This window comes from Nothobranchius furzeri, chromosome 13, assembly GCF_043380555.1.
Source record: "Nothobranchius furzeri strain GRZ-AD chromosome 13, NfurGRZ-RIMD1, whole genome shotgun sequence".
In the NCBI taxonomy this organism is placed as follows: domain Eukaryota; kingdom Metazoa; phylum Chordata; class Actinopteri; order Cyprinodontiformes; family Nothobranchiidae; genus Nothobranchius; species Nothobranchius furzeri.
Genome location: NC_091753.1, coordinates 60,567,992 through 60,582,261, shown reverse-complemented (window position 1 = coordinate 60,582,261; position 14,270 = coordinate 60,567,992). Strand labels below are relative to the sequence as shown.

Below are 14,270 nucleotides of genomic sequence, written 5' to 3'. Positions count from 1 at the left end.
AATGTTGATAATTCATATTTATATGGAATAGCACATCTTATTGATCATTTACTAAAAGTAACCACTTCCATCATGTTACAAAGGCAGTAATTAGAAAAGTAGCTACTATTTACAAGTAGGTGTAGTACTGGTCAGAGGGGAATTAGTTTATGTTTATGTATTTATGTTTATGTTTATGTATTTAGCAGATGCTTTTGTCCAAAGCGACTTACAAGTGATAATTGGCATGTTGCCCTTGAGGCTAACAACAACAATAACAACAACAACAACATTGACATCAATCATGGAGAGGAGGGAACAAGGAGTGGACGGTAGAGAGGGGACAGGTGCAGGGAGGGTGCTAGTTTAGAAGATGCTCTCTGAAGAGCAGGGTCTTCAGGAGTTTCTTGAAAATAGAAAAGGAAGCTCCTGTTCTGGTAGTGCTTGGAAGGTCATTCCACATTTGTGGAACGATGCATGAGAAGAGTCTGGATGGTCCTGAGCGTGGTGTAGGCACTGCTAGCCGACCATCCTGTGATGACCGGAGCGGCTGGGCCGAGACGTAAGCCTTTGCAAGAGGATTCAGGTAGATGGGAGCCGTACCGTCTCGGACTTTGTATGCTAGTGTTAGCAGTTTGAATTTGATGTGTGCTGCTAGCGGTAGCCAGTGGAGCTCAATGAGCAGAGGGGTGACGTGTGCTCTTTTTGGCTGATTGAAGACCAGACGCGCCGCTGCGTTCTGGACCATTTGAAGAGGTCTCACAGTACAGCCTGGAAGACCAGTTAGAAGGGCGTTGCAGTAATCGAGGCGGGAGATGACAGTAGCTTGCACAAGGAGCTGGGTGGCATGTTGTGTTAGGTATGGTCTGATCTTTCGTATGTTATACAGCGCAAAGCGGCATGAACGAGCAACAGAGGCAACATGATCTTTAAAGGTCATGTGTTCATCAATCACAACACCCAGATTTCGAACTGCCTTTGAAGGAGCCAGAGATAGGAAGTCATTCTGGATTGAGATATTGTGCTGTATGGATGGTTTTGCTGGGATGACAAGTAGTTCAGTTTTAGAGAGGTTGAGTTGGAGATGGTGGGATTTCATCCATTTTGATATGTCAGAGAGACAGTTTGATATTCGTGCAGAAACAGTGTGGTCGTCCGGTGGAAATGACAGATAGAGCTGGGTGTCGTCTGCATAGCAGTGGTAGGAGAAGCCATGTGATCGAATGATCTCACCCAGTGAGGTGGTGTATATGGCAAAGAGAAGAGGTCCTAGTACAGAGCCCTGGGGGACTCCTGTGGCAAGATGGTGCATGGTAGAGGACTGTCCAAGCCAAGATACTCTGAATGATCGTCCTGTGAGGTACGATTCAAACCAGGCGTGTGGTTTCTCTGTGATGCCCATGCTAGAGAGTGGACAAAAGGAAGCCATGGTTGACAGTGTCAAATGCAGCCGATAAGTCGAGCAGGATAAGCACTGAGGATTTGGCAGTCACTCTAGCTTCTTTTAAGGATCCCATCACTGCTAACAGAGCAGTTTCAGTGGAGTGGCCCTTTGTGAACCCAGACTGGTAAGGGTCAAGCAGACAGTTTTGTGAGAGGTATTCTGTGATTTGCTTGAAAGCCACCCTTTCAATGATTTTGGACAGAAAAGGGAGGAGAAAGATAGGTCGGTAGTTCTCCACATGATTTGGAGGAAGAGATGGGTTTTGTTTTTAGCAGCGGTTTAACCTGAGCATGCTTGAGAGAGGTGGGAAATGTACCGGATGTCAGTGAAGCATTGATCACATGTGTGACTGCTGCGGCTACTGTAGGAGCAATAGCTTGGAGCAGCTTAGTCGGAATGGGGTCCAGTGGGCATGTAGTAGGGCGGCTGCACGTGAGAAGCTTGGACACACAGTTCTCAGTGAGAGGGGAGAAAGAGGAAAATGAAGCAGTAGGGCCTGAGATGGTTGGCCTAGAAGGAGTTTGTGGGAGTGAATGTTCAGGAGTGGCCAGTTGAGTAAACTGTTTGCTTATAGCTGCCACTTTGTCAGTGAAGAATGAGGCAAAGGTGTCAGCTGATAGGTTGTTGGTAGGAGGTGGAGACGGAGGGGTGAGCAGAGTTTTGAATGTCAAAAATAGTTTCTGAGAGTCAGTAGAGCTGAGAATTTTGTCAGTGTAGAAAGCTTTCTTTGCATCAGTGATGCTGGCAGATAATGAGGACAGTAATTCATGACATTTCAATTGATCACCAGGATCTCTTGTTTTGCGCCATTTCCATTCCGCAGCTCTAAGATTGGTGATGAGACCCACCACTGTGGTGTCGTCTGCAAACTTCACAATGATGTTGGAGTTTCTCGTGGCCGTGCAGTCGTGGGTGTAGAGTGAGTACAGGAGAGGGCCCAGCGCACACCCCTGCGGTGCACCAGTGTTCAGTGTGACGGGGGATGAGGTGGTGCCGCCCAGTCTGACCACCTGGCGTCTGTCAGACAGAAAGTTCAGGATCCAGCTGCACAGGGAGCTGCTCAGTCCTAGATCCTGCAGTTTCCTGTCCAGCTTCAAGGGAACGATGGTGTTGAATGCTGAGCTGTAATCTACAAACAGCATTCTCACATACGTGTCCCTCTTCTCCAGGTGTGACAGGGCAGCATGGAGTGTCAGGGCTATGGCATCATCAGTGGACCTGTTGTGGCGGTACGCAAACTGTAGAGGGTCCAGTGAATCGGGCAGTGCAGAGCAGATGAAGTCCCTGACCAACTTCTCGAAGCATTTGCTCACGATGGGGGTCAGGGCTACAGGTCGCCAGTCATTCAATGAGGAGATGGTGGAGGATTTGGGTACAGGGACAATGGTGGCCATTTTGAAGCAGGCTGGGACTACAGACAGAGAGAGGGAAAGGTTGAAGATGTGTGTAAACACTCCAGCCAGCTGACCCGCGCATGACCTGAGGACGCTGCCGGGAATCCCGTCCGGACCAGTAGCGTTGCGTGCGTTCACCCTCCTGAAGCACCTCCGCACATCCTCTTCAGACACAGTGTGCGCGCTGACGTCATCCGCGGTGCGCTCACTGTCCGGTCTCATGGAGTTCGCTGTGTCGAATCTGGCATAGAAGGCGTTTAGATCCTCACACAGAGAGGCCGTGGTCTGCGGTGTGCTGGTTCTCCCTCTAAAGTCTGTGATTGTGTTTAGTCCCTGCCACATACTCCGGGGGTTGTCAAGCTGTTGCTCCACGCTGTCTCTGTACTCACGTTTGGCTGCTTTGATCGTCTTCCGGAGTTGGTAATGTGCGTGTTTGTAGTCTGATGTGTTCGCGGAGGCAAAGGAGGTGCTCCGCGCCGCCAGCGCCGTTCGCACAAAAAGATATAGCCATGATGTTCACTTTTGCCTCAGACAGACTTATTGCTGTTTTATGGTGTGGCTGAATCTGCGATCCGCTGTCACGCTGACTGGAATAACAAATGCTGCAACAGGGGTTGTAGTCAGGTTCGGAGTCACTGGCTGGAGCGGACCCGACTTTAATACGTCATCCCAAAGTAGAAGCTAATATCTTAATTTGACCTGGAATGAAAAATGTTATAAAACCTCTTAAAAGTTTTTATCACAGAGAAGGCAGCGCTCACCATTCAGTCTGACGGCACACCGGAGTTTGCGCAGCGTGTGCGCTTATTGAATCTGTGTGTGTGTGTGTGTGTGTGTGTCTGTGTGTGTGTGTGTGTGTGTGTGTGTGTGTGTGTGTGTGTGTGTGTCTGTGTGTGTGTGTGTGTGCGCGCGGCACAGCCGCTCCAGTCACCGCGTCTCGTTATTGGCGCTATTTAAACCAACGTTGTAAAATGACTTCTGTCCAGCCCAGATGTGCTCACTTGTGCACCCGTGAGCCGTGGCTCTGCTGGAACGCGTCTGACCTCTGACAGACGCACTCTGAACTTCAGATCTTCAGCGCGCTGTTAATAGCCTGGATGGGAATCATTTCTTGTTATTTAGTTACATCCACAATGTTCTGTGTGTGAGGTTTACAACGTCAGAACACCTGCATGAGACAGGTGTTAATTACAATCTGCCAGAATGACTCGCCACCTTCAGATTCCTCCAACACCGTTAAAAATGATCAAATACGGAACATATCGGCGTACGCAGGCCAGAGCGCTGAAGCTCGGAGCATTGTTATTATGAAGCTAGGGCACATGTGGAGGACACACACACACACACACACATACACACACACACACACACACACATACACACACACACACACGCAAGCAAAATATACTTGTTTTCAATTACATTTATTGGGCCCACTTACTTTTTCTTAGGCCCACCCACAAATGAGTTTCTACACTAATGGTGACATATGACAGACTTCTCTGAGCTCCGCAGCCATTACACTTTTCACCTCGTGCACCCCCTAGCGGCAGCTCGCGCACCCCCAGGGGTGCGCATACCACACTTTGGGAATCCCTGCGTAGATCACTAACAAATTGTGGTGTGTTGGTGGTTAAGGACCTCCAAGTGGAACCTCTGGTTTAACTGGCATAGTACGAATGAATATCATCCACAAATGCTACAGCGAATGCTTTGGCCAGCATGGGCTGACTTTGTTTGACCAACGCTTGTGTCTGAGGCTCCTGAGCCTGCTGTTCAGGCATTGCCGAGGTGTCACCAGCTTAAGAGAGACGCTCCTCAATGAACCTCAGTAATGGTTAAAGTGCTGGAACGACTGATGCATCTGCATCCCAGGAGGCACAATGAAATGTGTGGCCACCTCGTGCTCAGAGCAGTACACAGGCATAGCCAGGGCCAGATTAACACTTTGTTGTACCCTGGGCAACAATATTCAAGGGCCCCATCATCACGACCCAAGGATCACCATAATGTGGTCACATACAGAATATTGTACTGTAATATGCAGTAAATATACTCAATACTTGAATGCCTGACATCACGTAACCCGCTCAGGGTAACCTTTGACCCACCTCGTGTGGACTGACCAATGAGGAGAGGGTCTTAACTTGAGGCCCTCTCTTCATTGGTCAGTCTGCATGAGACTGACTCTCAACTGACATTCAGTCGTAGGCAGCGAAGCGTCTCTGTGCAGCAAAAAAGCCCGGGTGGACAGTTTGTTTAATGTAGGGTGATCATATTTCCATTTCCAAACAAGAGGACAGGGGATCTGTGCCTATGACGTCACACTATGGCAACGCCACACAAACCATGTTGGGACCCATTTTGTTGTAAGAATTAAATTAATATCAGATTCTGCCAATAAAAGGGCTTTAAAACAATTTATATGTAAATATTTAGCATATTTACTGCAAAATCTCATTTTTCTACTTTAGTGCAGCAACAAGGTTTTATTAATAATAAATTATAATACCTTTTGTTTTACTACAGCATCGGTACGCTTCCTGTGCACAGATTATTAAGAATGCTTGTTTCAGCTGTGAGATTAGACGATAGGATCAATGAAAAAATAAGTTGTCACACACTCCATGGAAACTTTCAGAGAATCCACAAATTGCAGAGGTCACCACTGGCCACTAGGGTGTGCTGCGATCAAGCCTCGAGGGAAAAAGGTGTATTCAGGGATGTGCCTGAAGTCAGGGCTGTTGCTAGCTATTTTGGTGCCCTAAGCTTATGTCTAATACCCCTTGTCATCTGCCCCCCCCCACACACACACACACACACACATACAGAAAAAACAACACAATGACACAGTATGTGCGAGCGCTTCGCCTTAAATTCTCTTAAATTCTCTTGTATGCACAAACTGCTTATTATTTTCCAAAAAGTAGGATTGATATTTAGTGTGCGTGCGTGTGTGTGTGGTGGTGTGTGTGTGTGTGTGTGTGGGGGGGGGGGGTCATTTTGCCTTGGCCCTCAAAATGTCTTGAAACGGCCCTGGGTGTGTGACTGAGTTTTGAAGGTGATCTGAATTGTATCAGATGTATAAATATTACATGTGTATAACTTATTGTTTTTTACTGGTAAAAACGTGTAGTGGAGATAAATCTACCTACATTTTACTTTGTTTTCTTGTTTTTATTGAACTATTTCCTGTCCTGTCTGTCTCTCATCTTCCTGCATCTCCTCTAAACTCTCCAGAAAATCTGCTGCCTGGATTCTTACCCCGGGTTTCCACGGGAGGCGTCAGCAGCACGTTACTGCAGCAGCACGTCTAGCTGCTGCTTGGCCCTTCCCACAAGACGCGAAGCAGCAGGAGAGCAGCTGTCACCGACCGAGCACGAAGTCTCACGAGTGACTTCGTCAGTAAACACAACAACAAGCAGGAGAAAACTACAACATGGCTCCAAAATGTTTGTGTTTTTATGTTCTGTCCGTTTTATAATCGCCAATACGGACCTGAAAAACAAAGGAGACCGCTAACTAGGTGATAACTTCTCACGGGGCCGCAGTTAGTAACTTTTTTTAAAGTAAAGCAACCGGAAGGCAGTACGTTCTTTATTCTGAAAATCTCGAGAGCTTCTCGCCATTTCCGCGTCCGATTTCCTGTCTTTCCTTCCCCAAAAATGTCGAACTTGACCCGTTTCAGAGGCGTCGCGCGTAGAAAATAGAACCGGCGCGTAAAGGCCGCGACATGCTGCTCCTGAGACGCGTCCGACTCGCGCTGCTGACGGCTCCGGTGGAAAAGGTTCTGTTGACCACAGCGGTTCCTATCAGCAGCTATGACGTGCTGCTGCAGTAACGTGCTGCTGACGGCTGCTGTGGAAAGCCGGGGTTACTTTTTCACCTCATCAGTTACTTCTGAGCAGATCAAAGATCTCCTGACCGCAAAGCGGAGAGCGCGTTTCGATGCTGCGTCAGTGAGGTGACATCACCGCAGCACAGGTGATGAGCTCCGCAGTAGCAGAGCGCTTCAGGCACAAATAAGACAGAAAGTAGAGAACATGTGCGGACATGAACCATCGTGTGCTAATTATAGTTTTTTGGTTGCGCCACTTTGAGAATTGACCGTGCGCTGGAAGCAGCTGCCTGGAGCGCTGCGCTCTCTGCTCAGAAGAGTCCATAAATGATGTAATGTAGAAAACTTTTTTTCCGGCTCCCCTGGATGTGTAGGATATCTAACTCCCCCATAATTCGATCTCTGCTCCTGGATGAAAAGCCGGACATCAGTACAAGAAGACCCCCCCCCGACAGAGAGTGAAAAGTGGACATGTCCGGGGAAAACAGGACGTACAGTCACACTAGTTTAATATAAAGCGGGAGATTACAGATACAGTATTTTGCTCGTGCCCTTGATGCCCTGGGCCCTTTAGAGTTCGTGGGCCCTGGGCAATTGCCCATGCCCATATGGTTAATCCGGCCTTGGGCATTGCTGCGTTGTTTGGGCACCCTGGCCTCCCTGCTGGATTACTCACCCCAGCGTCTTTGGAAAAAGGTTAAGCTTATGTCTAATAGCCCTTGTCATCTGCCAAGTTGGGTCACTCAGTTGGCATCCTTTGATTTTGAGATCAATTACAGCTCAGGAAGGGGCAACAGAAATGCTGATGTGTTGTTCGACTGTGTGGTGCTCGACCATCATCCGGTTCCTCCTCTGCTGGTTTAACAGATGATCGGTGAGCAGCTCCTCTCTCTCCCCGTCAGGCTGAGTGAATGGCCTTCATTTGATGAGACGACTCAGGTCCTGATTTGGGGCTAATAAACTAGAATTGTGTGTGTGTGTGTGTGTGTGTGTGTGTGTGTCACTTCCGCACCACGTGAGCTACCGGGAGGATGGATGGATCCGTCGCCCACCGGTCCGGGAGAGGAGGCAGAGCAGCATCGGTGAGCCCCAGCCTCAGGACCGGAGATCCGCCGACATGGATGCGGACTTGGCGGTGTCCATGTCGGTGCTCGTGCTGATCGTGTTGCTGAGCCACGTGACCCTCTGGTTGCTGCTCCGGACCGCCGCTGTCGCGGACACCGGCTACGCGGTGGAGCTCGCGTGCACCTTCCAGCTGTGCTGCTGCTCGCACGAGCTAAGGCTGCTTTCCGAGGTGGGAGGGATCCACCCTCACCTCGCGCGCACTTTGACGTACCTGGCGTCAGTGGTCCATGGGCTCACTTTCAGGGGGGGCATCGGTAACCCCTGCGGCTTGATCGAGCGCGTGTACCACGCGAGACTCTCAGGTGGCTGCGCACTGCGGCGGATTGCGTGCCAGTTCGCCGCTGCCATCCTGGCACGTGCGGTCTTACCGGTGGTGTGGTGTCTGGGGCTGTCGGGACTGCACGTGCGACAGAAGATGCTCGGTTTCCGGTGCATCAGCCAAGTGCACACCACCCTGCTGGAGGCCACCGCGGCGGAGCTCGCGTGCGCTTTTGCGGTTCAGACTGTGGTCACGCACACGCAGGCTTTGCAGGAGAAATACCGCGTGCACGCTGTAGCGGCCATCATCACCACGGTGGCTGCCGCAGGTACGGTGGGGCTGCTGTTACCTAGGCTACAGGAGGTGTTTCTGTAGCAACAGCTGTTGGTTTATGGAGTAACCAGAACATTTAGGAATAAACTAGTGACCTCACTAAAACTTTCATTCAAGCTCCCAAACAGCAACTTTTCTGCTTTTCGAACTTTTGTTGTTGCTGCAAAGCATTGTGGGTGATTCTGCTGAGAGGGGTATGTTGCAGGTAAAAGCCTGGTAATGTGTGTGCGTGTGCGTGCGTGCGTGTGTGTGTGTGTGTGTGTGTGTGTGTGTGTGTGTGTGTGTGTGTGTGTGTTTAGGTGGCAGCGTGACAGGAGCCGTGTCCAACCCCGCCTTGGCCTTCTCCACCCAGTTCCTCTGCAGTGGAACCTCCTTTCTGGAGAACTGTGTGGTGTTCTGGCTCGGCCCGGTTCTGGGTAGGAGAGACTTCAGTTCTTTTCTGATTCCTACAGTAGGAATAAACTTGTAACTTGTAACAAACTCGAAGCGGTCATCAAAACACGAAGCATGACATGGAGTTATCCTCGTGGGTCAATAAGAGAAAGCAGCAGCTCGCTTTAAAAAGCTTTTATCTTCACTTGTGAAAGTCACGTTGTTTTCTATGTAATCAAAAGGAAGCTGAAAGGAAGGACAAAGGAAAATGTGTAACGGGAGGAAAACAGACCAAAATAGAAAGAAGAAAGGCAAAAGCACAGGAGCGCTGACAGGAAGGAGAACGCACTCAAAGGGAGAGACAGACCGGAAACTAGAGGAGGACTAATAAAGATGGAAAGTAACTCGTGTCAGAAGGGGAGAGTTTCACAAATCCAGTTAAAGGTAAGATTGTTGAAAACTGAGTGAAAGGGGGCCGTGTCTGTGTTCGCCTTGGGCCCCCAAATTGCTAAATCCGCCCCTGCTCCCACTGATGAGTTGTACCTCTGAAAGGCTCGGGTGTTAGGGTTAGCCTAGCCCAAGAGAGTAAAGGCGAGTCTCCAGGTTAATAGTTGATGTTCACCTGATTGTCCTAATAACTGAACATAATAATCAAAGCTCATGTTGACTCTGGCGGTTCTACCTTCCATCTGAGCCCACACGGGCCTAAACCAGGAGAAGTCGCTGACGAACATGAAGCATACAAGATAAAGCAGCAAACCACGCTGCCTTACAGGGATCACCTATTTAAACTCTCCTGTTCTGGTCCATGCAGGTACGCTGGCCTCGGTGCTGCTGTCTGATCAACTCAGCCAGGTGTTCTCACCTGCAGCACAGTCTCTTTACCTGCCACTGCAACCCAAGAAGAGGACGTGAGCGTGGCGTTCCACCCAGAGCCATCAGCTGCTCCAACAGGCTGTTGATGACATCATCATGGGGATTTTCCAGCTGCAGCACAAACAGTCCATCGAACTCTGATCTACGTCTGTCTGGATCCTGTAGGACTTATTTGTTTCTATTTTTATTCTCGTGACTTTCAAATATTTTCTTCTATTTCCAATCCAATCCAATTTTATTTATAAAGCGCATTCACAAGGCATTACAACCAAACAAGGCGCTGTACACTAAAAATGTTGGTTAATTAAACCGGCGTTATACAAACATGTCGAACACAGATAAAAGATAAAAAGGAAATACAACAAAATTCCCAAAAATAACAGCTAAAAATCATTAAGACACAGGGTGAAGTAAAAATAGGAAAAACATTTTACAAAGAACCTCAATAATACGGAAGTCGATAATTGTAAAGTCCATTTTTAAACAGTGCAGATGTCAGTGAGGTTCATAATTATGTTGTATAAGCTAGGTTGAAGTAGTGAGTTTTCAGGCGTGATTTAAAAATGCTAGCTGTTGGTGCTAGCCTCACTAACAGTGGTAATGCGTTCCACAGCTTCGGTGCACAGACAGAGAAAGCCCTCTCTCCACGGCTTTTTAAACGTGCATTGGGAACAGCTAGGAGGAGCTTATCTTCAGACCTGAGAGCACGCGGCGGGTTGTAGTAATGGACAAGTTCACACAGATATGGAGGAGCTTGATGGTTCAAGGATTTGTAAGTGAGAAGCAAAATTTTGAAGTTTATCCTGAACTGCACGGGCAACCAGTGGAGAGCATCCATCTTCAGAGCCTGGTCCATTTTTACTCCAAGGTTGGAGATTACAGAGGATACATTAGGTGAGAGATAGCTGAGGTCAGGTTGATGAGTAGCCGTGGTACTGTAAGGACTGAAAACGATTAAGTCAGTTTTGGAGTCAATAAGATGGAGGAAGTTGTCAGCTAGCCATTGCTTGACCTCAAGGATACAATCAGACAGAACTTTCATTGATTGAGTTGGCTTAAATGAAAAGTAGATTTGACAGTCGTCAGCGTAAAGATGGTATGAGACAGCGTGCTTTCTGAAAATGGCTCCTAAGGGCGGTATATAGAGGTTGAACAGTAACGGGCTGAGAATTGAACCTTGTGGGACACCCCAACGTAGAGGCTGTGACTCGGATGAACAGCCGTCCAACATGACCCTAGCAGACCTGTTACAAAAGTATGACCTAAACCAATCCAGGGCAGTGCCTGAAATGCCAGCCCAAGTGTGAAGTCTTGTGATCAAAATGTCATGATCGATCGTGTCGAATGCTGCAGATGGGTTTGGGTTACCCCTTTAAAACAATAAACCCAAGTCTGGCATAAAGGTCTTTCAATCCAGATTATTTTATGTGTTAAAAACACGACTGAAGGAACAAAGGGCTGCATAGAGAACAGCCTGGGAGCTAAAACCCTGAAGACAGGAAACAATCCTTACACAGCGTCTCAAGGTAGACATCACGAGGCGCGCGACTACAAAATGATACATAAAGAGATTTAAAATATGTTGATGTGATAAAAAATAATAATATAAGGAAAGGTGGAGCAAGGAGAGGGAGGTGATGACGGTCCCACCTGAGCCTGAACAGGTGAGTTTAAAGGAGACCACTGAGTCCACTGATCTCAGGCTCAGGGGGAGAGAGGTCCAGAGTCTGGGGGCCGCAGCAGCAGATGATCTGTCACCTTTGACCTTTAGCCTGGTGCTGCACACTGGACCTCAGGGACCTGCTGGGGGTGTAGGGACTAAGAAGATCACCAATGTAAGATGGTGCTTGTCCATGTAAGGCCCTATAGACCAGAACCAGGATCTTGCACCACATGCAGATGATGTAACTCGTGCCTCTAGAGTCTCACCGTTGTAGACTGAAGTCGGATTTTACGGGTGAAATATTTGCAGAACAACTTCTCTACGATTATGCTACCTACAGCTTCTGCCAGCTTTGATTGGCTGTTAAATCTGGACCTGTGCTGCTGCTGAGGTCATGACCCTCAGATGTGATTCCCAATCATTGGTCTACTGCTGCTCTTTTACATCACACCTGCGTATTTAACATGGCCTGAGTAAATACTAGTGAGCTGCTGTTGGCTCACAGCTGGTTTCCCTCTTTCCTGTTCACTCTCTCTCTTTCTTAACATTTTTAATCACAATTGTCTATTTTTGCTCATTTTAAATATATTTTTAAACATTTTCTAAATTCTTTTTTATATTTTTACATGTTTTGTTCTTGTGAAGCGCCTCGTGGTTTTTATCTTGAGAGGCGCTATAGAAACGATATTTTCTTCTTCTACCCTTTACTGATTTGCCTGTTTGAGGTCAAAGGTCAGATGTTCACCTTCAGGATTCAAAGGGTTCAAATGAAGCAACTGGACTTTGGTTTCTTGAAGACGTTTCGCTTCTCATCCGAGGAGTAACAAACTGTAAAGCACCTTGGGGGGTTCCAGGGCTCTAGAAGGCCCGATAAATACAGGCCAGTGACATGGAGCATCCGTCTGTGTGGGTTTTTCACCCACTGGTCCTGAATGTCCATCTGAACGCACACAGACCAGTATCTGCATCTGGACTCGCATCACCCCCGATGCACAAGCTGTCAGTCATCAGCACTTTACACCATCGGGCCGAGAACGTTCCCACAAAGACTGAAGGAAAACACAAGCTCTCCAGAACTTCAGATACCCGACCTGGGCCTTTGTCAAATCTAGTCCGGAAAAGCATCCAAAGCAGCAACCAGCAAAGAAAAGGACAACCACCATCCCACACGTGGCAGGAGTCCCAGAGAAACCTAGAAGAATCTTCTCCAAACACGACATCCCAGTAAACTTTAACCCAACAACACCCTCAGACAGAACCTGGTCCACCCAGAACCCAAACAGAAGCTCGGTGGTGTGGTTTATGCAGTCCAGTGTAGCGAGGACTGTCCAGATGTTTCCATCGGGGAAACTAAACAACAACTACACACGAGCATGGCACGACACAGGAGAGCCACCTCTTCAGGTCAGGACTCTGCGGTCCACCTGCACCTGAAGCACAAGGACACATGCTGGACAGAGAAGAGAGATGGAGAGAGAGGAGTAAAAGAAGCCATCTATGTCAAACGTGAAAAACCCACTTAAATAGGGGCGGGGCTTAGATTTCACCTTTCTAGTACCTATAATGCAGCTTGGATCCCATTCCTGAGCAGCTTCAGTCTAGCTCACACCTTCCTGTGTCTAGTCAGCACAACGACTTCCTCTCAGTAGATGCTAATGACTCATCATGGGATGGAGAGGAGGGGTATTCAGAGTAGTTTCTGCTGGTTTAATAACAGACAGCTGCAGCTTATGAGCGCGACTCTCCCATATTCCAGTCAGGACTGACAAAGCTCCTCAGATGAGAAGTGAATTGTCTTGGGCGACGGTGAAACAGGAGTCAGGTGCTCGCCCCTTAATCAGAAGGTTGCAGGTTCGAGCCCCGATAGATATAGATTGAGAGGGATGATAGAAAATGAGAGAAATGAGTGTGTCCTACCGCACAATAGCTGCATCCAGGCACGAGTCTGGTAAACAGTGGAGATGTTGCAGAAGAGCACCATGCAGGCGATGCAGCTGAGGATCAGCACCATGGACAGCAGCACGAACGCCGAGGCCACTTTGAAGCCTCCAGACAGGACGGAGCTGAAGTCGGCGAAGCAGCCAGCGCAGTGGTTCCTGGCTGCCGGCTCTGGGCTCCTCACTCACGCAGGAGTGGAAGAGGCCGAAGTAGCCGGTCCGCGTCGTTCGCCGATCCAGCAGGGTTGGACGAACACCATATTGACGATGGCCCACATCACCCTGATGGCTCGGGAGTTGTGCGTGTAAATGTCATGGTAGATCTTGGAGGCTTCTTGGGAAGGCAACATGTTTGGTGTAGTTTCTTCTCCTCTTTGGAGCTATCCCTGCGTCTGACTCACTTCAACAGTCATGGACAAAACGCCGCTCTGCTGGGCCACACACCTAACCTCCATCACCTGCTGCTGCTGGTGGTCGGAGGGACCGGTGGCACCTGCGCTCAGCAGCCTCGCCTGTCAGGGCGCCCCAGGGCAGCTGTGGCTACATCGTAGCTCATCACCACCAGTGTGTGAATGAGTGAATGACTGACTGTGATGTAAAGCTCCTTGGGGGGTTCCAGGACTCTAGAAGGCGCTATATTAAACACAGGCCATTTACCATTCATGAAACCAAAGAAGTCCAGCTGCCTTCATTTGAACCCTTTTGGATAACCGGGACCGGGCCGGCCGAGAACCTCCACCAGCACGCTGCTCAGAACCCTGACCCAGACCCAGAATGGTTCTGAACCAGCTGTAAACATGCTTATTTCAGCTTTTCTAACACACTGCTGCCAGCACCTAGTGGATGAGGCAGGAACTGCAGTTTTAGCCACTTCCTTGCTGGCTTCCTAAACTCCCAGGATTGGTGGGGGGGGTCTGTGTGGGACTGACTCCAGATGGAACGACACGCCCACCCTGGTGGATGGTTTGGGTTAGTGAAGGTCAAACAGCTGAATGTGACGTTCAGCCCATCAGGAACGAGGTGGTGCTAGCTTCTTCAGGCTCGACATAT

At 48.8% G+C, this 14,270-nt stretch overlaps 1 protein-coding gene and 1 pseudogene across 1 annotated transcript; one reads left to right on the top strand and one right to left on the bottom strand.

Annotated features, from left to right (window-relative positions):
- The first annotated feature begins 7,763 nt into the window (after window positions 1-7,763).
- Window positions 7,764-11,022, top strand: aqp11 (aquaporin 11). Its single transcript, XM_015950670.3, has 3 exons — window positions 7,764-8,367; window positions 8,672-8,788; window positions 9,559-11,022. The coding sequence occupies exons 1-3, from the start codon at window positions 7,773-7,775 to the stop codon at window positions 9,657-9,659; spliced, it is 813 nt and encodes a 270-aa protein (XP_015806156.1). The 5' UTR covers window positions 7,764-7,772; the 3' UTR covers window positions 9,660-11,022.
- A 1,923-nt stretch (window positions 11,023-12,945) lies between these two features.
- Window positions 12,946-14,164, bottom strand: LOC129163764 (LHFPL tetraspan subfamily member 4 protein-like; annotated as a pseudogene).
- Between the last annotated feature and the right edge of the window lie 106 nt (window positions 14,165-14,270).

What these genes read in the sequence shown, in the direction of transcription:
- aqp11 (XM_015950670.3), top strand. Translation starts at nt 7,773, where the DNA reads ATGGATGCGGACTTGGCGGTGTCCATGTCGGTGCTCGTGCTGATCGTG. An exon ending in CACCACGGTGGCTGCCGCAG is followed by an intron (nt 8,368 to 8,671) that starts GTACGGTGGGGC and finishes GTGTGTGTTTAG; the next exon opens with GTGGCAGCGTGACAGGAGCC. An exon ending in CTGGCTCGGCCCGGTTCTGG is followed by an intron (nt 8,789 to 9,558) that starts GTAGGAGAGACT and finishes TGGTCCATGCAG; the next exon opens with GTACGCTGGCCTCGGTGCTG.